General features: G+C 43.6%; 1 protein-coding gene across 1 annotated transcript; it reads right to left on the bottom strand.

The window, feature by feature from the left end:
- Nucleotides 1-11,077: 11,077 nt before the first annotated feature.
- Nucleotides 11,078-26,776, bottom strand: LOC144670179 (uncharacterized). Its single transcript, XM_078532657.1, has 4 exons — nt 26,690-26,776; nt 18,747-18,808; nt 16,845-16,941; nt 11,078-14,017 (listed from the first exon to the last, which is right to left on the bottom strand). The coding sequence occupies exons 2-4, from the start codon at nt 18,787-18,789 to the stop codon at nt 13,531-13,533; spliced, it is 627 nt and encodes a 208-aa protein (XP_078388783.1). The 5' UTR covers nt 18,790-18,808; nt 26,690-26,776; the 3' UTR covers nt 11,078-13,530.
- Nucleotides 26,777-27,027: the final 251 nt, after the last annotated feature.

The following is a 27,027-nucleotide window of genomic DNA, read 5'->3' as shown; positions in this document are numbered from 1 at the left end:
AACCAAAGCCCCATTTTCTCTCTCAGGGGAATGTAAAAGATCCCACGTTACCTTTTGAAGAAGAGCAGGGAAGTTCTCCCTGATGTACTGGACAATATTTATCCCTCAACCAACATCACTAAAAACTGATTATCTATCCATTAGTTCTTTGCTGTTTTTGATATCTTGCCGTTCGCATGCAGTTGCTACATTCCATATGTTATTGCAGTGATTAAGCTTCTTGGAGTACTTCACTGACTGTAAGAATCTTGGGGATATCTTGACATAGCCATTGGTGTTATATAAGTGCAAGTACTTCATTTGTATAGTGTTGTAAGCCTATCACTGACTTGCAGTTTCTACAAAAGTGGGGTTCTCCATTAGAACTTAGATTAAGGAATTATCGTTTACATCCCTCAATTTCTTCTCCATCTGGACATGGGCTCCATTATCCTGGAAACCATTTATACTGTTCACCTCAATAGTTTTCTCTTGTAACATGTTCCACAACTCCCTTACTATTCCTGGGTGGAATAAGAAGATTCTGCCTTATTTCCATGATATATCCTAACATCCTAAGATTAACATTCATAAGAATGAGCGGGGATCTTCTTGAAATGTACAAGATTCTGAGGGGGCTTGGCAGGGTAGATGTTGAAAAGATGTTTCCACTAGTGGGGATATCTCGAACTAGGGGACATAGTTACAGAATAAGGGGAGACTCGTTTAAAACTGAGAGGCAAATGAATTTCTTCCCTCAGAGGGTAGTAAATGTCTGGAATTCTCTACCTCCAGAGAGTTGTGGAGGCTGGATCACTGAAAGTATTTAACGAGGAGGTAGATAGGTTTTTGAAATATCGGGGAGTTGAGGGCTATGAGGAGCTGGCACGAAAGAGGAGTTGAGGCCTGGGGCAGATCAGCCATGATCTTATTGAATGGCGGGGCAGGCTTGAGGGGCTGAATGGCCTACTTCTGCTCCTATTTCTTATGTCCTTTTCCTTGTTTTCAATTCTTATTCCCTTGGTATTTGAAACCATCATCGTAGTAAACCAGATCGTTCTAACCTGTCAATTCCTTTAAAACTTAAGTCTCACCGTGCTTTCAACCATAGATCGTAGGTCTGTTTCTAAGTGTCACTTCACATTGTCTGGGTGGGAGCGGTGGTGGAGGGGTGGGTGGAAAAACAGGTTCCTTTGCAAGAGACTTTTTCAAGTGGCTTCTGTTGCTGCATGCTGGGAATTTGGCTCTTTCTCTCTCACTCTCTCTCTGCCTGAAGCGTACCAGAAACAAATGAGCTAAATGGCTCATTGCTGTCAGACGCAAGCCTGGATTTTATGGTCAGAGTTTAATTTAACTCTTGAGTTAATCAATTTAGAAGAAATAGATTATTGTTGTTGTTAAAATAGTAGCAGTGTTATTTTAGACAGCAGGGAAAGAAACAGAGATGCAAGTGCTTAAAGCATTGAGTGATTAATTGCCCTCACACATTATTGGGAACAACTTTACTGAAGACAGTCCTCTCTCCTCACACAAGATTTTCCTTGTTGCTGTTGTAGGGTGTTGGATACAATTCGATAGGTCTGAAGAAGCCTTCATAGTCATACATAGGTTAACCGTAAGTCTTTATTGACTCTACAAATATACAGTAAAGGGTACAAGCTAGGAGCTGTCTTCACGCTTGCTGATACACACGGCTCTATCCAGACACTTATACTACACCTCCCCCATGTCTTTGTCCAATATATTTTAAGTGGTTACAGTTTACCTTATGTCTTACATTGTTATTACTATCATACATTTGAATTGTCATTACTGCCTTATCACTACCCCATCTCCCCCTTCAAGTCCTTTAATTCAAAGGTTCAGGCAGTTTGGAGGCCTTATAACCCTTCCATATCTTGTTTGCACTACTGTCGGAGGAGTGGTAGGCTCTGTTGCTGGTGGTTCTTCCTGTAGGTTCAGAGGTTGTTCTGGAATCTTGGTATGTTTTCATCCTTTTCTTCCATTCTTTCGCGTTGAACTCAGTTGGTTGGTTCGGCTGTTGAGCTGGTCGGTGGTTGCTACCCTAACTCATTTCTTCTCGGACGGATGAACATTGTGCTCATCTCCTTGTTGCTTTCTTTCCTTCTTCCATGGTCGTGTAGGTCGTCACGATGCATGTGGAAGTTTGCATTTCAAAAATGGCCCCCTTCCTCCCACTTGTGTTGCAATTTTACCCAAATATTTTATTACTTTCTTCTTTTCCAGTTGTTTTTTGAGCTTATGAATCTTTTCATTCAGCTCAACAACTACTCTGGTAAGATGAGTTGCCTTTGTTTCAGAGTTATCTGTGCAACTCTTATTTAAGTTTGACAACTTCAGATACTCAGTGTTCTGTTCTGAATCTTTCTCCATGGTCCCTGATGGCCACTTGGGCTCTTCCAATTCACTCGTTAGATCGTCAATCTGTTTTGTAGAATTTCTCTTATCCACTTTCAAAGTCAGGATTTGCTCTTCAATATCATGTTGTTCAGATTGGACCAAAGCTCAAGAAGTTCATCAGTTTTGGTTGTTAATCCTGTTTTCAAGCAAGTGTTCTGATGCATCAGTAATTCTTTCTCCTGTTCCAGGCATTTTACACGTTGCTTACAGAGACTTCTGACACTTGAAATTCATTAACTTTTAATTGAAGATCTATCTTTCTTTGAATTCTCTTCTACAAGTTTGTCATTTAAGCATTTCAAGAGTTCTACTTTGTGTGAGCAACATTCCAGTTCTCGTTTTTCCTTTACAAACTCGTTTTTTTGTACATGAAAATTGGTTCTCTACGCTGATCAGTTTTTCTTGAGCAGAGCATAATTCCTCTGCGCCATCTTTTAAGTTCACATTCCGTAATTGCACTCCTGACAATTATTTCTGAGGCTCTACGCGTTCTTTTACAAGAAGTTCTACTTGTTCTCGCCATTCTAGGTTCTTAATTTTCATCTCTTCATAGAACTTTGGAAATGTAATGCTTTCCCAAGTTTTCTTCCAAATGTCCAGCTATTTTCTTCAGCTCTGCAGTCTCTTTCTTGTACCTCTTGGCTTCCTCCTGAAATATTAAACATCCCTGCGTCCTCTCAGCCAACGGGTTCTTCAATTCTTTCAAGGCCACAATTTCTTTGAGTGCATTTTCTGCCCACTGTTGTGCCTGGCTGGCTAGTTGAGCTTTCCCAATTCCTGCTTTGATTTTCCAACAATGGAATTCAGAGTTGTTATTTCCTCCTGGTACCTCTGTGACTCCTCAGAAATTTTTTTGTTCAGGTTGCAAACAGTTTGGTTCATTCAAGACTTCAGTTTATCGTGTGTTTTCAAAGGTGTATACTCAGCTTGAATTTTGTGTTTCAAATCTTTCAATTCAGCTTTGCTGTTAACATTTTCCAACCTTACTTCATTTACCTTTTGCAAAGTTTGTGTATTTTAGATTTCATCAGATAGCTTTCCTTTATTCACAGTCAGCTGCTCACTCCACACTGCCACCTGCTGTTGCAGCTCAGGTAATGTGTCCATGTTTCCAAATAGGTATATTTTTGGGACACCTGGAAAGTTATTTGCCTCTCTGGTGCGCTTGTGTGGTTTGCTTGGGCAATGTCTTTTACCTTTCGTAATGTTACTGCGGGTTTTCTATCCCTCTTTTTAAACTCTGTGCGCTCCAGAACTTGAAGATTAAAATATTCATCAAAGGCTTTTAATATTTCATCAAAGCTGGTTGAGGATTCATCAATGCACTGCATTAGGATTACTTCATCCGCAAGTTCACCAAAGCCAGTATAAAAAGGTATTAATCTGGGAGGGGATTTTCCACCCCTATCTCCGTGCTGGGATTGTCCGGTCCTGCTGAAAGTCAATGGACCTTTGACTGGGCCACTGAATCTCCAGAGGTGGGTCCTGCCATGACAGGGCCAGAAAATCCCAGCCCCGGACCTTTTCTGACTTTCTACTTCGATCTGATGTACTCCAGTAGTTTAGAAATTCTCTTCTTCAGAACACCCAATTATTCGTAAGGTTTGGTTCTTGGGTAAGTCCAAATTGTCCTAGATGAGTGGAATTCTGATCCATGGTTAAAAATTTAAAAGTGTATGTTCCGCTTTAAAGGGCTTTCCAAATTTCAAGATGGCGTCACCATTCACTTGGAGACAAAGGGATTTCTGCACCTCCTGGTTTTGGTGGGCTCTAACACAATGCCAACCATGTTCAACTTGAAAGGAAATTTCCAACAATGACCTGCCCAAGATTTAGATCACCCCTGTTAGCTCTGCTGACTCCGCACTCTGGGATTAGAAGCTAGAATTCCAAAGCAGATTCAATGGAGTCTCTTGCTACAGGAAGGAATTTTAAATTTCTGACCCAGCTTCCAAGACTTTCTTTGGAGCTTCTTCCTCGTGATTCTTCCTCTGCGCCTCTGCTTCTGAAGCTTCTTTTCAGGTCAGATTGCTTTGCTGAATTTTTTCTCAATGGACAAAATTGAAGGGGAGGAAAAGATCATTAACTTCGCCACACACTCATGACGGCTGAATCCTCTTCACTATACACTTCCTTACTACCCCAGCATGCACCCCCATCACACACCTTCCCCCAGCCATGCAATATCCTGGGACAGGCAAAAAAGAGCACAGATAAAAACCTGGTAGCAATAAGCAAAAAAAAAACAACACTGGAAAATTCCTCTCCGATATTCATATGAGTAAAAGTGATGAGAGCCCATGAGATCTCTTGGACCAAGTGTTATCCATAAAGACACATACCTTCCAAATGAGGCGATCTCTGCCCCAGTCAAGAAACAGTTCAGCACCAGTAACTTTTTTTTAATGTGGATGAATTTCAAAATCCCAGTTATTTGCTAAAAGAATAAAGCCACAAGCTTCCACAGTTTAAAGGATAAGAATTTTTACTGTACAAGAGTAAACAAAGCAAACACTAAATACTATCTATCCTACACTCTGACATCCAGAATTAACATGTGCTAAACATGAATTAACAGGCAAATTGTGGATGAATAAAAACTACAAATTGCACTTAAATGGCAGATACAATTAAGACAGATCTTACAAATTGGTTCAGCAGTCCACTCAGATTTTAGTGATCACAGTTCTCCAAACTCTGTCTTCCTCATGAGGAATTTCAGCTTCTCTCCTTCTAGGAGCTAGTCTGATCCCCAGCTGACAGTGAAGCACAAACAATCCAAGTTCCATGGGCACAGTGTTCACCACGCCTGCTGAACCTGTTCAACTTGGTCTGGTTGGGGTGGACCCACCAATGTTATTTTCCAGTAACAGAAACAGCTGCAGCAACTTATTCTCAGCTTCTGGATCTGGACTGTCTTCTTTAGTCTTCTTCAGCTTGCTTGTCCCACCTCAGTGCGCTCAACAACTATTACTGCTGCTTGGACTGATCTGTGTCCTGTTATATCTTCCAACAAGGTTCAGTTTCTGTTTTGAGATAAGGTCTGATGTATCAAATCTTGGTATATTCTGTGCCTTAAATGTTACAATATCCAGTTGACTGTCACTCCAACAGGTACTAAATTACAATGGCTCGTGCTAAGTCAGGACACCATCTGCCCCTTTTCACTGTTGCCCAAGGAACAGTTCTGTGCCCCAGCTAGAAATCAGGGAGGGACAAGAACCACGCAAAGTCACTCCAGGTTTTGTTCCAAAGTGTCAGTGAGCTCAATGGTGTTGGAGGCAGTCCCCAGCTTTGACATGAAGCTTTCACCTGCGCATGTTGAAATGTCTCCTCGTACTTCACACGATGTGTTACTTTGGAAGTGTAGGTGCAGCAACCTTGGGTGTGTTGGCGATTTTTCTTCCAAGCAGTGGCAGGTAATAGTGGACCTTTCAAATGGTCAATTAGAATGGAGACGCTCTGCTGCCTGAATAACACAGCAAACCCACCGCTTTGTGCGTAGACGAGCCTTATGTTTATGCGAGATCTATACACACATGAGGTTCCATACGTTCAGGAGATTTGTTCGTCCGTGAGCACTGTAAATGCGTGAGCTCTGTATGTGACTCAACTCTGTACTTGTCTCAGCTCTGTTTATGTATATTTAAACAGGCTGGCTGATCTCGTCTCCCAACTGTTTAACTTTAAACTTTTGGAGAGAATGGGCAGGTGCACTTTCTCAAAAGGTTTAAAATAATTCTGCTTTAGGTTTATAAAGAACCCAGTGAATGTGAAGAATCTTAAGAAGCATCTGTTATATCTGATGACTGTATACTGGATGTGGACTGTGTACTATGTGGCGTCAACCCAAAAGAAAGAATGTCTTGCATTTATATAGCGCCGTTCATGCCTCAGGACATTCTCAAAGGGCCGAACAGCCAATGAAATACTTCTGAAGCGTGGGCCCTCTTGTAATGTAGGTAACACAGTAGCCAATTCTTGTACGTCAATCTCCCTCTAACAGCAATGTAATAACGGTCAGGTAATCTGTTGCAGAAAATAAAAGCACAGCAGGTGTAACTTACCAGCCCTGAAGGGAGAACTCACATTGGTTGGCAACACAATGAGATTTCACTGAAGATCTAGACCAAGGTTATTCCTAACTCTCTCATTAACCTAATTTAACGAGATGTTAGGGCTATACTGGAAGCTGCTAAGGGAGACTAAAGTGAAATAATAGCCAGGATTTTGTCAACAGCTTGCTGTTCTTGACAGTGTAACTGGAACTGTATGCCACACATGTATTCCTGCAATTGAACTGTGTGAGGAAGGCAATGAGATGAGAACATGTGTGTCCATGGGTTTCACCCATAAAACTGATGAGCAGGGAGATTTTCAACTCATCACATTGTTCACAACCAAAACTCAAACCACCACACACTGGGTTCCTCCTACTTTGATCTGCAACCCTTGCACCACACATAGAGAAGATGGTCATGGTAAACCTTGTGCTCAAGGCCATTACTTTCCATCCTCCTCCTGTCACCTTCATGCTTAACTCCATTACCCTTGACCCTCCCAACATTACTTTGAGCCAACCCTCTGTAACCCTTCAACCTTCCCCCATTACCTTGGATCCTGTCACTCTCCAACTCCATAGGCCACCTCCTTTTCCCCATGACCTGTCAACATTCCCCCATTGATCCTAAAGCCCCCTCTGCATCACCCGTATAGTTGTTGTTAGATCCCGTGACCAGCCCTATGAGACATTTGATTATCCCAACCTCAGTCTGGACCTGCCTCCGTACCAAATTGACCTCTCCCCTGTGACTGTGAACATTCCTCTGCCTGCCAACGCCCTGAGATGGACCCACATGTGGACAGTACTGACCATTAGGCCCTTCATTTTATTTCCCTGGCTGACTGTTCTCACCAGACCCAGGATGCCCTTCCCACTTCACTCCTTCATGCCCAATCCCACCCTCTGTGCCCTGGCTCCCTCTTGCATTCCTCAATGCCTCTGACCCCCACTCCACCTTCCCTCTAACCACTGACTCACCCTTAGAGTTCAACACTGACCTTACACACAACTGTGCAAAGTTCGACTCTTTAAGTGATGAGACTTAAAGTGACCTTTAAGTGATCGTGAACCAGGTACAATGAGATTTTCCTGCGCCGCTGACTTTATGCCCGGACTTTATGTTAAATTTTTTCACGTTGAGGAGTATTCATGGTAGACAGATGTATTACAGAGTATAAATCAGCCCCAGGCCGGGGTAATGCTCGACATGCTGTAAGCACACAGCTGACTTTATCTCTGCATCTCAACCCGCTGTTGAGAAATCGAAATTTCGCACCCTACATTATTAAGACACCCAGCAGGCTACATTTCCCACTCTCGCAATCTCCATAAAGTCCCCCCCCCCCCACCCCCACCCCTCCCCACCCCAATGTGTTTTCCACACTGTGCATTTCCTCATGACTTTACAGAATAGCTCAACACAGGAGGAGGAGGAGGAGGCCTTCTTTGTTCTAAGGAGAACAACACCCAGTTTCTCCAGTCCATCCACAGAACTTTAATTTCTCATTTCTGGAATCAGTTTAGTTAAGCTTTTCTGTACCTTATCCAAACCCATCACATCCTTCCTAAAGTGTAGTGTCCAGGACTGGACTCAGCACTCCAGATGGGGCTAATTTACTGGTTTATATGAGGTTTAGCAATTTTACAATTGTCATGGAACCCAATCTATTAAAGGGAGCTGTATTTATCAGAAGGTATTTGCAGAACATTGCAATGCGAAGAAGCAAGTCGCACTGAAACACACATTTACATTGCTTGCCTTCAATGGAAAGGGCACATAACAGGTGCACCACTCCGCATTCCTCGATCAAAGACCCACTGATATTTTTTTAGGTCCGTCATTATCAACAATATCTATTTATTATTACTACTGTCACTCGGTGTGAAGTATTGGATGCCAGAATTAGTTTTGAGCCAGTGTCTGCCAATACTTTTAAATCTCAGCCTGGTGGAAAAATGGCTTTCAATTGTTAAGCTTTTAAATTCCAAGATGCTGTGACTGTGAAGGCGTCCGCGATGATGGACTGGTAAGGACTGGTGATCAACCTACATTAGGTGATACGCCCAAGTTACCAGTCTTTCCTCAAAACCTATTTGAACATCCTCGCAGAATGTGCACAACACCTGCAAGAATATAAAAATAGGGAAGTGTTGTTGCAACTGTACAAGGCATTGGTGAGACAGCACCTGGAGTACTGTGCACAGTTTTGGTCCCCTTACTTGAGGAAGGATGTAGTTGCATTGGAGGCGGTTCAGAGGAGGTTCACTAGATTGATTCCAGGGATGCTGGGCTTGTCTTATGAGGAGAGATTGAGCAGTTTGGGCCTATACTCGCTAGAGTTTAGAAGGATGAGAGGAGATCTAATGGAGGTATGTAAGATGCTAAAGGGGATAGCCAAAGTAGACTTGGAGCGGATGTTTCCCCATTCTAGAACGAGAGGCCATAGTTTTAGGCTAAGGGGTGGTAGATTTAAATCAGAGATGGGAAGGAATTATCGTGAATTCACCACCTCAGTGTGCAGCAGATGCCGGGACACTGAATAAATTTAAGGAGGAGATAGACAGATTTTTAATTAGTAACAATTTGAAACGTTATGGGAGAGAGGGCAGGAAATTGGAGTTGAGGCCGAAATGAGATCCAGCCATGATCGTAATGAATGGCGGGGCAGACTCGAGGGGCCAAATTGTCCACTCCTGCTCCCAGTTTTTATGCTCTTATGTTCTTATGGGTATGGGATGCACAGCTTTGATCTTTACCTGCTGTTGGTCACTTCTTTTTTATTTATCTCAACATGATTCCGAAATGAAGCTTCCACCCTCTCCAAGAGGATGTGGAGCAGAATAAGTTAAGAGGCAAAAGTGCACATTTCCTGAAGTCAACATGGATTGAACAGGAGTACAGCTGTGTGGGACTTGGGGCAGAATTTTTCAGTCAGCGTGCGGGGGCGGGGCCTGACAGGCCGATGTATAAAGTGACGCGCGATGATGTCGGGCGTGCGTCCCGACGTCATCGCGCTCAGTAGCGATGTTTCGTTCGGCGGGCACACACTGGAGTCGGCTGCACGCCCACTGATATGTGAACGGCCTGCTAAGGTCATTAAGAAATTAATTGAAGTACTTGTTAACGCTGTTAATCTTACGGTTGGCGGGCAGGCAAAAAGGCCAAGCGGCCTTCGTGTTTTTTAGGAAACCTCATCCACGAGCGGGGTGAGGTTTCCTAAAGCTTTTATTAAATAAATAACATTTTTTTCACGTAAATAAAAACATGCCCCATCTCATGTGACACAGTCACATTAGAGGACATGTTTAAATAAATTTTTAAACCTTTTTTTTAACATTTTTACTATCGATTCAATCTCCCTGAGGCAGCTCCGTGCCTCAGAGAGGTTGAAGCGCTCTTTCACATGCATGCGTGAAAGAGCACTGGCCCCAACTCTCCCTCCTCCCCCTGCCTGCACAGGTAGTGCTGAGTGCTACCGGTCGCATCTTACGCTGGACGGGCCTTATTTGGCCCGCCTGTGTAAAATGACGGCGTGGAGCCAATTGCGGGCAGCAATCAGCTCCGCACCCACCCCCGCCCACTCCTGCCAAGCCCGCCGACCATATGAAAAATTCTGCCCTTGGTGCCCCTTCCTGAGTGCCACATGGCTGACCCTACAAAACACACACACACATGCACAGACACACGCAGACACGCACAGACACACACACACGCACACACACGCAGAGACACAGACACGCACAAACACACACACACACACGCACACACATGCAGAGACACACACATGCACAGACACACACATGCACAGACACAGACACGCACAGACACACACACACATAGACACACACACAGATACGCACAGACACAGACACACACATGCACAGACAGACACACACACGCGCACAGACACATGCGCACACAAAGCACAGACACACGCAAACACACACAGACACGTACAGACACACACACACAGACACACACACATATACGCACAGACACAGACACACACATGCACAGACACACACACACACAGACACACGCGCACAGACACATGCGCACACAAAGCACAGACAGGGACACACAGACATACACGCACACACACAATTTGTGCACAGCAAGCTCCCACAAACAGCAATATGACACTGACCAAATAATCGGTTTTAGTGATGTTGGCTGGGGGATAAATATAGGCCTGGACACTAATGATAACTCCTTATTCTTCTTTGAAATAGTCCCATGGGATATTTTACACCAAATAGAGAGGACAGAGATAGGGCCTTGTTAACATCTCAATGGAAGGATGGCATCTTCAACAGTCCCCATCCCACCCGGAGAGGCAAAAGTCACTTAAAAATCCAAGCCAATTAGGGGAAAATAATCAGGGAAAGTCTTCCCTGCCTCTTTCAGCAACGAAAACTAGTCCAAGAGACCCACAATAGTGATCATCCATGATCCCTTCTCCTAATTTCACTCTCTAGGGGTTAGTTGTGGCTTTGCAATGATTAAAGACCACGTATCAAATCCACTCAGGGCTACCTAGGCCATTGGGAGATCTTTAAACTTTAATTTTGAATAATAAATGACGATAATTAGGAAAAGAATAATGCTGTTAATTCATTTAAAAGTTTTACTTTATCTTTATTCTGTGCGTTATAATGTCTATTTACACTACTGACATTTTCATACATTCGCTTATAATCAGTTCAACAGTAATATTAAAGCTTAAAATTGGAAATGATTAAAATCCAAGTTAAGTACTTCAGAAACAATGCAATTGGTGGTTTTCATTATTAAATATGGGAAAATTAGTTGAACCTCTTTTCACGTGGTTGTATGACCCCAGAAAATGATTGCTATTCCTGTGGATCTAACAAGGACAGAGAGGGTTAAGATTAGACAATTTCAGGGATCTTTTACCAGTTCGTTCCTCACTTGGTCAGTGGGTTATCTGGACAAACATTGCTCACTTTAGTGAAGTATCTTTATAACTGAAGCTGAAAAGGGGTCAGCCCTTGTTGACCTGACCAAATGTATCTTTGCGACACTGTATCTTTAAGAGGGGAGGATAACAATTGTAACTTCTGAATTAATTTTCAATGTCTCTCTCAATTGCTCTCGCTCTCTCTCTCTCTGCGTACTGTCTCCACTCTAGAACTTGATGCTCAGTACATTGTGTACTTTGGAACTTTTGTGTAGCCAGATTAATTCTCCATTGTCGCCAGCTGCCCATTTCATTCCCATATCACGCCACATGCAGCTTCATTGCCTCTTAATTTATTACCACTTCCTTCTCCACCTCCTTCTCCACTGTTTACAGCTCTTTTTTCCACACTATCCTGGAGGGCTGGCAACCCTACCTCAATCATGAAGTCCTAACTATTTGAGGCTGTGAAATCCATAACACCGAACTAGCCCCCACAGGAAGCTCACCAATCAGATAGAAGGGAATTCTGGCTGCTTCTCTTCGGAGCATGACAGAAGTAACAAGTTTTAGGGGAGGGGGGGAGGGGAGGGGGGATGTGGGGTGTAGGGGAATGAATGAACAGAAAGTGAGGCCAAGAGGAGCATTCATAGTCATCCTAGCAACACAAAAATCTCTAAATAAGAACTTACACTTGTCATTCTTTTTGTGCAGCCTCTAAGAGTCACTGATAGGCCATTTTATGCCTGGTGTCAGGGAGTAGACTGGAAACCAAGCTCCACCTACTGCCCTATTTAAAATTGTGTTGGGATCCTACAGACCTCATAGAATCTCAATTATCATATTAAAAGTAGGCTCCCACCTGAAATTGATGGACATCTAAACCCCAACAAAAAAGAAGACAGCCTAACAAGGAACATGTTGGGGCGTTTTCACTGTCTCTCTCAATTTCTCTCGCTCTCTCTCTCTGAGTACCCTCTCCACTCTGGAACTTTGTGCTCAGTGCGTTGCGTTTGAAACTTTTGTACAGGTGGATTGAATCTCCATTGTTGCAACCCAATGTAGTATAAGGGTGCTCGGCAGAGGAAGAGTTAATGTGGGGCTGGAGAACAGTATCACCCACGATATGATGTAGAGAGTCACATGATAGTAGACTGTGTAGGGTAGGAGAGTCTGGAAGGAGCAAGCATGGAGACAGCAGCGATGCAGGTCTACACCTTGGAGATGTATACAGTTATGAGTTGTTAATAAGTACTTAATGTTCTATCTTACAAGCCTCCAGACCTCTCTGTGTGACACCAAACAACCCTTACAATAGCCACAGTTGCCCCAATCCTCTGGGTGGAGACTATACAAATCAACGCTCCGATTACCTCCAGTAATCCAACTGAGCACATCAATAAGGCTGAATCAAACAACAGTAATGTTGCCAGAAAGAGAGACAAAGTTGTGCCTTGGCTTCTGTTATTATGAATTACAATTTTATTCTCATTATGTGTCATTGTTTCCAGATTTATGGATCTTGTGAAATAATCTGATTGGCCTAGTGGCCCACCATCACTGGCTTAACAAACATTCCTTAGAAAAAGTCGACAGAACAGGTCATTCATTGGGAAAATTCCCGTCAGTTGAAAATGAACAACAAACAAAACTGTTTAGTTGTTGCCCATTATTTGCACAGCAACTGATTTTATTTATTTTGTGGATATATTTTGATGGGGGGTTAGGTTAAGATGGGAGGAGATTCTAACGGGACATAAAACACTTACATAGACCGGCTGAGTCAATTGGCCAGTTTCTGGGCAATAAATTACAACTAAGTGAAGGCCAACAGAGAATGAGGAATAAAAACAGAAAATAGTGGAAGTGCTCAGCCTGTCTGGGAATATCTGTGGAGAGAGAAACAGAGTCAACATTTCAAGTCACCTTGGTTAAATCCGTTTCTCTCAGATGCTGCCTGTCCTGCTGAGTTCTTCCAGCATTTCCTGTTTTTATTTCAGATTTCCAGCATCCGCGGTATTTTGCTTTTGAATATAGAATGGGCGTTGGTCTTTCACATTTTTGATTGGTTTGAAGCTTAACTTGTCTTCTCTAGGTCTAATCATCCTCACTAATGTCAGAATCCATCAAACAACTTTAAGGCAATTATGGTGTTTCCGAAGTCATGTCTGCGGATTCTGCCAGAATCGGAATCGCAAGTTTCCTGATTTCATGAACCCCAGGTGCTATGGATTTCCTCAGGTTTTCAACGCCCCCAGTAATTGTTTCATGGAAAAAATTAACTAAAGGACCCAAAACCTTTTGAAGTTGCTCTATGTTCTGCCTGAGATCTTGGTATGCATTCTCATCTAAAGTCTGATTAAAATTAATAGGTCTAAAGTTCAGATCCAACTGGCTAATGTTCTTCTTCAACAACTCCAGTTGTTGGGTGATGGACAGCGTGTTCTGCTTGGAAATGCCTTCAGTTGGTCCTTGAATCCGTTCAAACAGGGAGGTTAGCGTGTCTCTGACCATACCAGCCTGCTCAACAAGATTTTTCTCAGCAGTCTGCATTTGCTTTTGGATTTCTCTTGTCAGCATGGTCATGTTCTCTGCTACACGTTCAAAAATGATACTTAGGTTACTGTTTTGCCTGCAGAAGAGAGAAATAATAAATAAATCCACGTTTGTAGATCTCAGCTTGCAGTCCTTCTTTGGCGCAAAGGTAACACAACAAGATACCAATGAAATAGGTTGTGATACTTATTGCATCTTGGCTACCCAGTTAGGAGGAAATGATGCAATATGGTTGCTCTTGGCGGGGCATTGAAACAAGCAACAAAAATGATTCCTAATTTCAGAAACGCCTGGGGGTCAGTTAGCCCAGTTGGCCAGATGGCTAGTGTGCGGTTCTGAAAGACGCCAATAGCACAGGTTTGATTCTTGTTCCAGCCGAGGTAGACTTGGGACCCGCCTCCCCTCCCTGCCCGAGAGTGGGAGACAATGGCAAACCACCACTGACAAAAACTGCCAAGAAAAACAGCTCAGGATGAAGCATCAGCAGACAATGAGCCAAGGACCTGCCTTTGGGAATGGAATCAGAAGCTCAATTGATAAACAAAGGCAATTAGTGGCTTTGGTTTCATGACTTTTGGGTCACCAAATTGAAGTTTTCAGCTTAATCCACATAAACCGGTCATATTCAAGGGGCACTTTACGAAGCAGGATGTGGGAAAGGACAGAAAGAAAATTGGGGAGACCTCATTGAGATTAATAGTCTTTTTCTATACCCAAATATTCCAGTTCATTGCCACCTTTTTACTATTGTTGAAATTACTGGAGTTGTACAACCAATTATTACTGATAACAAAATGAAAACTAATGTGTTGCGCTGAAGAGGATATAAAGTTGCGCAATGATTGGGGAATGACCTGACTGGAATACTGGAAATATATTAGATGTACAAGGGACTCACTGAAAAGGTAACAAGACAACAAGGCTCAATGGCCTAGGTTTTGCAGTCAGCAGCAAGGGGGTGGTAGTCTGACCTCAAAAAAAGCTGCACACAAATATTTAAGCAGGCTCTAGACTCGATTTCTTTTATTCCAATGTGACTTTGAATATGGGGGCATATATAGTGAAGCTGTGGTGGCCAGCAGCAGTGAATTCATGCGGTAGACTGATCAACCAACCAGACTGAATAAATCTCACAAGCAGGAAATCAGGGAAGTAAAAAGCATGCATTATAATTCACTTTTTATTCATTTTTGTAGAAAGTGAAAAAAAGTTTAAAACACAAGCATGGGATTAAAGTACAAGATGAAATATCATAAACAAACTTTGAAAATAGAATTATTTTTTATTTTAAAAAATCATAGAATTTCTAAATGTTACTCTGAGGGCATGACACTCCACACTTGTAAAGTTAATTTTTCAGGGCCAGAGGGATTTATTGGCAGTAATTATGAGTTAGTATGACAGTAAAACCTCAGTTATACTTCATTTCAATTTTTCTTATAGTTGAAGAGTGCATAAAACATTGAAGTGCATGTAAAGTCACTGATTCTGTGTTGATTACATCTGCAAATACACAACAGTGAAGGGTGTCACTGATAGCAACTTCCAGATCTCAGCATTTCACTATGAATGCATGGAAACCAGAAGTTGCTGTCAGTTTTATACAGTAATAATTGCAGTCACTGACAGATTTGCCGTCATTACAAGTGCAAATTCCAAGCTATGGGGCTGGATTTTGTTCCAGTGACGTGGCCTCCCCCCACCAGGCACTTAAATGGCCAGCCCAGGCCTTTCACATGATTTAATGATGCCAAAAGGTGGAGATCTCAGCCCCGAGAGCTGCCAGCCAATCAGAGATGCACAGCGCTTCATTACAAGCAGCGCCACCAGCAGCTGTGGCTGCTGCTGGTAATGCACTGAGGCCCAGTCCCAGGATCGACACTGGATCCCAGCATACCATTAAGTGAGGGTGGGATGGGGGTCGTGGGGTGGGTGGGGGTCACCAGCGAGGATGGGAGAGGGGTTGGAGGAAAGGACAGGGGGTGGCTTTCAGCATCTCCCCTCCCCCCCTTCCCAATGTTGGGTTCCTCGATTAGACACAAAGTGCCTGTCAACAAAGGACCTTCCAACAGTGTTTGCTGGGTAGCCTTCCAGAGGCACGGGAAAGCCATGCAAGTTCTGAAGAACCTCTGAGCCACCACCAAGTTCCAGTGGGCTTAGGGTAATTGCTCTCATTAATGAGCCTAATTGGCTTCCTGCCGCCCTTTCCACCTTTCCACCCCCAACTTAATTGAGGGCAGTTTCCCCAAAATTGGGAATCTGATGCAGGTACTCCTATCAATTCTCCCAGCACCCCCATCATGCCCAGTCCAGTGGTCTCCGCTAAATCCAGCCCATAATTTCTGAGATGTCAACATTAGGGTATAACTAGAAGGGAAAAGAGGAAGAGTTTGAACAATTAACAGGCATGTCAGCTATGAGTCAGCTGGTAGTGCTCTCACCTCTAAAAGGAAGGTCATGGGTTTAAGCCCCACTCCAGAGATTTAAACTCAAAAATCAAGGCTGACACTCCAATGCAGTACTGAGAGGGCGCTACATTGTTGGAGGTGCCATCTTTCAGATGAGATGTTAAACTGATATCTTCCTGAGAAGGCAGATAGCACGTTAACATTTCCAGGGCACTACTTTGAAGAGACCAGGGTGGGGTTATTCCCAATGTCCTGGCCAATATTTACCTCCCAATCATCACAAAAACAGATTATTTTATTGTCACACTTCTGTCTGTGGGGGCTTGCTATGTGCAAATTGGCTACCAAGTTTCTAAATTACAGCAGTGACTACACTTCAAAAATACTCATTGATTGTGAAGCATTTAGGGACATCCTACGTTCATGAAAGATGCTGTATAAATACAAGTTTCAGAGGTTTAACAGCAACATAACAATAGAAGATTAGATCCTTACGTTGATGGAGAGGCAACTTCCACAGAACTGGAATGAGTACTTTTGTCAAAACTTAGTGTGACATCCGACTCATCTGGAAGGGCACGAGCCTCAGTTCCTGATCATAAAAACAGAATAAGAAATGTCTATGTTTATGTACATTTATCTTTTGAGGTCAGATTTCCTTTAGGTAACAAGAGAAGAAGGTGAGCTGTTCCTATTGAAGATGTAAAACCCTGAGGGGACTTGACAGGGTGGACGCTGAGAGGATGTTTCCCCTTCTGCGGGAGTCTAGAACCAGGGAACAAATAAGAAGTCTACCATTTAAGACTGAGGTAAGGATTTTTTTTCTCTGTCAGAGGGTTGTTAGTCTGAGGAACTCTTGTTACCGAGAGAACAGTGGAGGTTAGGCGATTGGGTACGTTCAAGGCTGAGTTAGACAGGTTTTCGATCAGCAAGTGAATCAAGCATTATGGGAGGCAGACAGGAAATTGGAGTTGACGTCACAATCAGATCAGCTATGATCTTATTGAATGGCGGAGCAGGCTTGAGGGGCCAAATGGCCTACTCCTGCTCCTAATTCTTGGGTACCTCATCCATCCTCATTAACTATTTATTTTCTGCTGATTATCTGCCCTCCTCTCTGGAGATGATCAGACTTGTTGGGTTCAGTTAGTGCCTACAGTCTGTGGTATATTACCCAGCTACCTATTCTTTATGTGTGAGACCAGCCAATGTCACTGTCCATAGATAATATCATAACCCAGTCTGATCTTGTCCTCGCTCAAAGTCCCTGCATGCACACTACCCAATGTGATGGTCGTGGCAAGGCCATGGAGAGATTTGAACACCAGGATGTAATTTTTAAAATTGAGGCACTGGTGGTTCAGGAGCCAGTATAGGTCAGAGGGTACAGGGGTGATGGGTGAACAGGACTTGGTGCAAGTTAGGATATTGGCAGCCGCGTTTTTTTAATTCATTTTTTCATGGGATGTGGGTGTTGCTGGCAAAGTTAGCATTTATTGCCCATCCGTAATTCCCCAAAAACCAAGTGGCTTAATAGGCCATTTCAGAGGACAGTTACATTGCTTTATGTCTGGGGTCACATGTAGACTCGACCAGGTAAGGATGGCAGATTTCCTTCCCTAAAGGACATTAGTGAACTAGATGGGTTTTTACAACAATCAATGATAGTTTCATGGTCACCATTACTGAGACTAGCTTTATATTCCAGATTATTAATCAAATTTAAATTCCACCAACTGCCATGGTGGGATTTGAACCCATGCTCCTAGAGGATTAGCCTGTGCCACTAGATTACTAGTCCACTGCCATTAACACTATGCCATCATTTCATTTTGGGTGAGCTCACATTTATGGAGAGCTGAAGATGAGAGACCAACCAGGAGAGCATTGGGATAGTCTGGAGGTAACAAAAGCATTCATGAGAGTTTCAACAGCAGATGTGTTGAGGCAGGGCAAAATTACAGAGGCGATCTTTGTGAGATAGTGATCAGTAGCAAAACTCTTGATTAATTATCCCATTGCCTTATTTAGACTTATTTCGAATTGCTCCGCTCATATTCATGCAATGGAATTTACAGATTGGAAGTCCGCCAGATTAATATATTGCAACAGTTTTTAATTATACTAATTTATTATTCTCTGTTTTTACTTGTTCTACTTGAACACACATATTGGGAGCCAATTTGGGTCATCTTACTCAGCCTTGCATAGAAACTCATAGTTCCCATATTACAGTTTCCAATTGTCTCTTGAGTGTTTGTCTCCACTACTCGATCCAGGAGATTATTGGAAATAACTCCAGCCTCTGAAATGGGGATGGAACCCATAACCCTCTGAGACAGGGAAGACTGTTATCACTAAACCAAAGCTGACATCAAAAAAGTTTTTGTGACATACCTTTCACCAGGAACAGCAACAAAGTAACGACAAATATCTTCATGATGATCAGTTGTCAACCTCTGAAAAGATAATGTTAGCTTTTAGACCTTGAAAACTCAATGGTTTAATTGTTATGTGAATGGCAACTTTTTGGTTGGACACAAGACCCATAAAAACTAAGTGTCTAATCCAGGGCTTCCCAAATTGTGGGTGACGACCACCAGTGAGGCCATGAGGTGAGATGAGATATTGGCGTCGCCAGCTCCAAGGCAGCAATGGCTACTGTGGAGCTTGGACTAAGTGCTAACATCTAAAGCCCCCTTTAAATTCCTGTGTTTCTTTCAATTGGTAGGCGTGGCCTAATGGACAGATCTTTGAGGCCTGATTGCTGCTGCAAAATAAAGCCTGTGAAAAGGTAGGTAGAAACTGCAGTTAAAACAATTCCCAACATGCTGAACTTCTCGTTTTCCCCCCACCCAACAACCTGCTCAAGAACTAAAACACTACCTTCCCCCCGCCCCCCACCACAGCAGCTGAAGCTACCCTTGCTCCAGGGTCACTTGAAGTCTGAGACGTTAAAATGGAGTCAAATGGGGGGGAGATGGTGACATGGTGGTAAAGTCATTGGCCTAGTGATCCCGATAATGTTGTGGCAACGTGGGTTCAAATCCTACCACAGCAGCCGATGGAATTTAAATTCAATTTAATAAACCTGGAATATAAAGCTAGTTCTCAGTAATGGTGACCATGACAACGATCATCCATTGTTGTAAAGGCCCATTTGGCTCACTACCGTCCTTTAGGGGAGGAAATCTGCCATCCTTACCTGGTCTGTACTACATGTGACTCCAGATCCACAGCAATGTGATTGACTCTTAACTGTCCTCTGAAATGTTCAGTTCAAGGGTAATTCGGGATGGACAATAAATGTTGGCTTTGCCAGCAATGTCCACACCCCATGAGAGAATAAACATCAGGAGTAAGTTTGGGGAGCCATTCCAGCTGTTAGTGAAGCACCATGATGGACAACCTAAACTGGAGAAGGCACCATCTGCATCTTCCATAAGAAATTATAAATCAACATGGAAGACCCAGATCCTGTGGTGATTGAAGGCCTTATTTTAATGCTCGGACCCTGTCCCTATCTGTCTTCCCCGTAGCTTCCAATCAGCTACAGCCAAGAGCAGAGTTCAACAGCTATCTTTAATTGGCATCTGTTGACTCAAAAGACAATCTAATTCAGAGAGGCCACAGGCGGATGGAAAAGTTATATTTTGGAGTGGTGCTGAAGGAAATGCACTTTGCACATTATGGTTAAAGTTTTACTCTGCAGTTGGTCGAGCTAGAACCTGGAAGGGTTTCTGATCCTGACATGGGGTGACAAAATCTGGAGGGGGTTCGGGAGGGGAGGTTTCATTCCTAAATACTTCCACTTTTCCAAAATTTTAGTGACAGCAGGATTATCTAAAACCAAGCTGATAATTCATGACCTTCCCAGAGCATCAGGAATACAAGAGAAATTTAAATTTGCTAGATAATGATTGACTGAAAAACTCAGCCTCCGAAACAGTTGAGAATTCAATAGTCTTAAATATACAACACCCTGGTTTCCAAACCTTTTCCCCACCATGACACCACTCTCAGACTTGAACATTGCCCCCAGAGTGAGAGCTGGTTGTGGTGGGGGGAGGTGGGGAGAGCTGGAGGGACAGGGGGCTGGAGGGGAGGGAGATCAGGGTGGACTGCTACGAGAGCAAAGGGGAGAGAGATTGGTGACAGCGAAGGAGCGGGGAGAGATTTGTGAGAGTGAAGTGTTTAAACTGCGGGGTTTTTATTTCAGAAAGGCACCTACTTTTTCACTGAGTTATAGCAGGAATCAGGCCTCAAATATCAATGGTCAGCTAGGCCACACCCACTATTTAAAACAATGAAAGGCTTTAAAGGGGCCTCACAGTTGTTGGCATTCAGTCCAAGTTCCACGTCAGCCACTGCTCTCTTGGAGCTCACGATCCCAAAATGGGGTCACGACCCGCAGTTCGCAAAGCCCTGATATGTATATAGCTTTCACTCCCACAGAATGTCTCACAGCATTTTACAGTCAATGAAGTGCTTCTTGAAGTGTAGCCACTGTTGGAATGTAGGAAATCTGTCGGTTAATTTGTGCACAGCAAGCTCCGACAAACAGCGACACGATAATGATCAGATCATCTGTTTTTTTGATGTCGATGTGGGAGAAATATTGGCCAGTACACCGGGGATAATCCTCCCCCGCCCTGCTTCTAAATAATGCCATGGGATCTTTTATGTTCACCCAAGAGAGCAAACAGGGCCTCAGTTCAACATCTCAAAGATGTTACCTCTGACAGTGCAGCACCCCCTTAACCACTGCACTGGAGTGTCAGCTTAGATTTTTGTATTCAAGTTCCTGGAGTGGGACCATTTTTACTGATGGAGCCATGTTTATTATATTCGTGTCAGATAACCATGCAGCAATTACTGCAGGAGGAACATGCAGTACAGACATTTTAAATATAGAAAATTAACAGTTACGGAAATTAAACGTAGGAAGTGTCTTTGTTTAATTGGCATTTAAATCTTATTTTTGTAAGTCAAAGATAAGAAACTTAGTGATGATTGTTGACAATAATTCCATCAAAAATATATACCAGCAAAGATATATAGGATGCTATCATGTGATTAAGAATGAACTTCAGATCAGGGCTGTTACATAGAACTACATAGTATTTACAATACAGAAACAAGCCATTTTGTCCAACTGGTCTAGGCCAATCTTTATGCTCCACATGAGCCTCCTCCCATCTTATCATTGCTGCCACCAGATTTACCTGCTTCCAGTAGGCAGATTGATAAACACTCTTGTCAGAGTCTGCTAGAACTTAAACTGATAATCAGGCTCATGTGATCAATAAGTAAACAGGCAAATAAACAGGATTAAATACAAGCTGTAGATTTACGGTAGTTACCAACATTACCCTTTTCTTCAGAATATCACAAGCAAAAATGCATTTCTCCTGTGTTACCCTTTACAAAACAGAACCTTGAAACTCATTACAAAAACAAAAAAAATGCTGGAAATACTCAACAGGTCAGGCAGCAACTGTGGCGAGAGAAACAGAGTTAACGTTTCAGATCGCGATGACCTTTCCTCAGCACCCTGCTGCCTTCTGCTGTTGAAACACATTTCTTGATTAGAACTTTGTGGTGATCCAGTTTTGCAAGTCCATCAACATCTCAACGTTGTATGGTGTAATGGGTTAGAGCCCTGCCCTTTAACCTCTGCGACCTGGGTTTCAATTTGGCCATAATCATAGCATTGAGATCTTGCCATTGTGATTACTGAAAGACTGCTGCACCATATGAAGCAAGTCCAATTCAGTTCCTAATGGGTGATAAATCTTGCACCAGCTTAAGAATGCACGATAGAATACTCTTGAGTTGGATTCAAGCATACTCCTCCGCAATTCAGAAAGAGTCCAACCATTCTATATTATAGCAACTTGAGCACTGAATTCCTTTTTCTAAAACATAAACATTTAGAGGCTTAACTTGACCAACCACATAAATAACATGGCTATAAGAGCAATTGATTATTCTGCAGTGGGTAACTCATCTCTTGACTCCCCAAAAATTGTTTAGCATCCACAGGCACAAGTCAGGAGTGTGATGGAGTACCCTCCGCTTGCCTGGTAGGGTGTGGTTTCATTAATGTTCAAGAAGCTCGACACCATCCAGCACAGGGCAGCCCACTTGATCAGCGCCACATCCACCACCTTAAATATTCACCCTCTCCACCACCAGCACACCATGGCATCAGTGTGTACTGTATAAAAGATCACTGCAGCAACACACCAAGCCTTCTTCAACAGCACCTTCCAAACCTGCAACCAGAAGGTCAAGGGCAGCAAACATTGAAAAACCTTCACCTGCAAGTCTCCCTCCACAACTCAGAAGTGCGTTTTACTTTGGTGGCGAAGTCCCTGCCCCTCAGAATAACAGTTGGGGGTGAGCCTGTCCCCAATTGGCTGGTTCGTCCTACAGCCATTTAAGGGCCATTGGGTCATTAATTGGTTTGAGGTAAGACTTCCACCCGGATTGGGGAGGAACTCGCTCCAAGAGCTCCCAGCGACGCCATCAGGTGTGGTGGTCACTGCTGAAACTGCAGCAAGTCCTCTGTGTGAAGCACGCCTCCAGGCTATGAGGTTTTTTTTAAAAATGTTTTTAATTTTTTAATTCATTTTAATATGCGCGTTGCTGGCTAAGCCAGCACTTATTGCCCATCTCTAATTGCCCTTGAGAAGGTGGTGGTGAGCTGCCTTCTTGAACCGCTGCAGTCCATGTGATGTAGGTGCAGCCACAGTGCTGTTAGAAAGTAAGTTCCAGGATTTTGACCCAGCAACAGTGAAGGAACAGCGATATATTTCCAAGTCAGGATGGTGAGTGGCTTGGAGGGGAACTTGCAGGTGGTGGTAGGTTCCTATGAGTCTGCTGCCCTCATCTTTCTAGGTGGTAGCGGTCATGTGTTTGGAAGGTGCTGCCTAAGAAGCCTTGGTGAGTTCCTGCAGTGCATCTTGTAGATAACACTGCCACTGTGTGTCGGTGGTGGAGGGAGTGAATGTTTGTGGAAGGGGTGCCAATCAAGCGGGCTGCTTTGTCCTGGATGGTGAGCAGCCTCTTGATTGTTCTTGGAGCTGCACTCATCCAGGCAAGTGGGAGAGTATTCCATCACAATCCTGACTTGTGCCTTGTAGATGGTGGACAGGTGCTGGGGAGTCAGGGGGTGAGTTACTCATTGCAGGATTCCCAGCCTCTGACCTGTTCTTGTAGCCACAGTATTTATATGGCTGGTCCAGTTCAGTTTCTGGTCAATGCTAAGCCCCAGGATGTTGATAGTGGGGGATTCAGCGATGGTAATACCATTGAATGTGAAGGGCCGATGGTTAGATTCTCTCTTGTTGGAGATTGTCAGTGCCTGGCACTTGTGTTACACAAATGTCACTTGCTGCCTGTCAGCCCAAGCCTAGGTTTTGTCCAGGTCTTGCTGCATCTGGACATGGACTGCTTCAATATCTGAGGAATGGTGCTGAACATTGTGCAATCATCAGCGAACATCCCACTTCTGACCTTATGATCGAAGGAAGGACATTGATGAAGCAGCTGAAGATTGTTGGGCCTAGGACATTACCCTAAGGAACTCCTGCATGATGTCCTTTGTGCTAGGTATGACTCCAACCAGCAGAGAATTTTCTTCCTGACTCTCATTGACTCCAGTTTTGCTAGGGCTCCTTGATGCCACACTCAGTCAAATGCTGCTTTGATGTGAAGGGCAGTCACTCTCAGCTCATTTCGGGTGTTCAGCTCTTTTGTCCACGTTTGAACCAAGGCTGTAATGAGGTCAGGAGCTGAGTGGCCCTGGCGGAACCCAAACTGGGCGTCAGTGAGCAGGTTATTGCTAAGCAAGTGGCACTTGATAGCACTGTTGATGATCCCTTCCATCACTTTACAGATGATCAAGAGTAGACTGATGGGGCGGTAATTGGCTGGGTTGGATTTGTCCTGCTTTTTGTGTGCAGGTCATACCTGGGCAATTTTCCACATAGCTGGATAGATGTCAGTGTTGTAGCTGTACTGGAGCAGCCTGGCTAGGGGCACAGCCTTCTGGAGCACAAGTCTTTAGTACTATTGCCGAAATGTTGTCGGGGGCCATAGCATTTGCAGTATCCAGTGCCTTCAGCTGTATTTTGATATCACGTGGAGTGAATCAGATCGGCTGGTCTGGCATCTGTGACGCTGGGGACCTCAGGAGGAGGCCGAGATGGATCATCCACTCAGCACTTCTGGCTGAAGATTGTTGCAAATGCTTCAGCCTTATCTTTTGCACTGATGTGCTGGGTTCCCCCATCATTGAGGATGGGGATATTTGTAGATCCCCCTCCTCCAGTGAGTTGTTTAATTGTCCACCACCATTCACAACTGAAGGGCAGGACTGCAGAGCTTAAATCTGACCTGTTGGTTGTGGAATCGCTTAGCTCTGTTTATTACTTGCTGCTTATGTTGTTTGGCACGCAAGTAGTCCTGAGTTGTAGCTTGTGGGTCGTGACCCTATTTTGGGGTCGTGAGCTCCAAGGTATGCCTGGTGCTTCTCCTGGCATGCCCTCCTGCACTCTTCATTGAACTTGGTGGTAATGGGAGAGTGGGGGATATGCTGGGCCAAGAGGTTACAGGTTGTGGTTGTATACAATTCTGCTGCTGTTGATGGCCCGCAGTGCCTCATGGATGCCCAATTTTGAATCTATCCCATTTAGCACAGTGATAAATTATGAATGTCATCAGGGCCAGGCTGGCAGGCGCTGGTAAGGGGTAGAGGGGTATGGGGGATACTTTGGAAGGGGCACCAATGGGCAAATGAATCCGAAACTGAGGTTCGCCCGTCTGCTATCAGGTCTGTCAGGTTTCACGTGGCGAGCTTGACATTTAACACGACCTTCCACACGCTGCAGGTAAAACCCCAGTGGTGGTGAGTGGAAGCTCTTACATGGCCTTTCATTGGCCGCTTGAGGGCCATGATTGGCTCACAGGCAAGTGGGCCATGCAACCCCTCCCCCAAAACGAGTAAAATTGCAGCAGGGCAGGCAGGTGGGTGGCAGGGATGGTGCTGCTGTTAGCATAATGCCCAATTTTACAGCCAGCCAGCCTGCCCCACGGGGCTCTAAAACTCCAGACTATATCAGCCATTCCTTCACTGTCGCTGGGTCAAAATCCTGGAACTCCGTCCCTAACAGCACTGCGGCCGTACCTACACCACAGGGGCAACTCGACATCACCTTCTCAAAAGCGATTAGGGATGGGCATTAAATGCTGGCCCAGAAGAAAGAACTAAAACAAAAACTATTAACAAAATGTTACAAGAAAACGTCATCTTTGACGGATGTAAATATTAATATCTAGCACTGAGATTCACATCAGTAAGCTTGTTTGCAATTAATGGCATGGGGATTTTTGAAGTAACTTGTTTCATTCCCTCATTGCCGGAGGTGTTAAATCTGGAATGGAAGAACTCAATCGGTAGTCCTTTAAGTCTTCTTAGTAATCACGAAGGTGTGTACAGATATAGAGTTATATATAAGTTTAACCCTTAAGCCCTTGATGATCAATTTAATGTTTAATTAAATAAATTCAATTCCATTTTAAATAAAAATAGAAATGCTGGAAATACTCAGCAGGTCTGGCAGGATCTATGGAGAGGGACATGGAATTAATGTTTCCAATCCAATATGGCTCTTCAAATCATTAATCGTTGCATATGGTTCACTTTATTTTTTGTTGCAGATAAAATTTTAATATTCACTCTTACCTTTACTGCAGCCAGTTCCTGCCTTCGAATAGAAGCACAGACCTGCTCGATATTAATTTCCACAGTTTCTGACATTTTTGGTTCTCCTTTTCCTAAGTTTTCTCCTCTTATCCTCTGACCCCAGAGGCTGTACAATCCCTCAGGGAATGTTTCACGTCCTCTGTTTCATTCGAGTGACTCCCCACTTCAGGTGGAGAGTGAACGTCAATGGAACATTCACCAGAAGTAGCAGCAGCGACTAGTTCCACCCCACCCTCAACTTAACGCACACACGCATGCACAGCTGGTAAAGATCATGAGAAGATAATGAAGAGGAAGATAAATCACTGGTGAAATATCCCCCCACCCCCCCCACCCCCACAATTGAGCAAGTCGATCAAGAGCAACTGTAAATGCCTTAACATCAGTGCAGGGATATTGAATATAGCACCTTCCTGGTCAATGTGTCACAGTTAAATACCATACCTCCCATTACTGAGCATCGAAAGCAACATGTCACACAAAGAAGATTGTTCAACTGCTTAACATAAGAGGAACCCTGCATTTTAACTCTCTTCCTTACACTGTTGATTAATCCTGAAACACTTACCTCCCTGAGCTGAATCCTCCTGCTTTCTGTTGTGACTGATTTCCCAACCTCACATCTCTGAAATTTATTAGCCTGCTCTTATCTATTTCATCTGATAAGGGAAAGAACAGTAAACTTCAGATGTGGGTTTTTTTTTTGTTGTTTTTAATAGAATGAAGGATAAAGATTTTCAACCCTTTGGTATTTATGTGCAGCAAACATTGTCTGTCCAAACATTTATCAGCTGACGATAGCCTGATTGTGCAGATTAAATGCAATCTAATTAAATGGAAAAGCCAGTTACCACTGCAGTTAATTATCTCTGTCTGGCAGTGAAGTTGTTCGAAACAGCCATGTGT

The sequence above is a fragment of the Cetorhinus maximus genome, chromosome 2 (genome assembly GCF_964194155.1).
Source record: "Cetorhinus maximus chromosome 2, sCetMax3.hap1.1, whole genome shotgun sequence".
Classification (NCBI taxonomy): Eukaryota; Metazoa; Chordata; class Chondrichthyes; order Lamniformes; family Cetorhinidae; genus Cetorhinus; species Cetorhinus maximus.
Note: the sequence above shows the minus strand (reverse complement) of the source record. Positions and strands in the feature narration are given on the sequence as shown.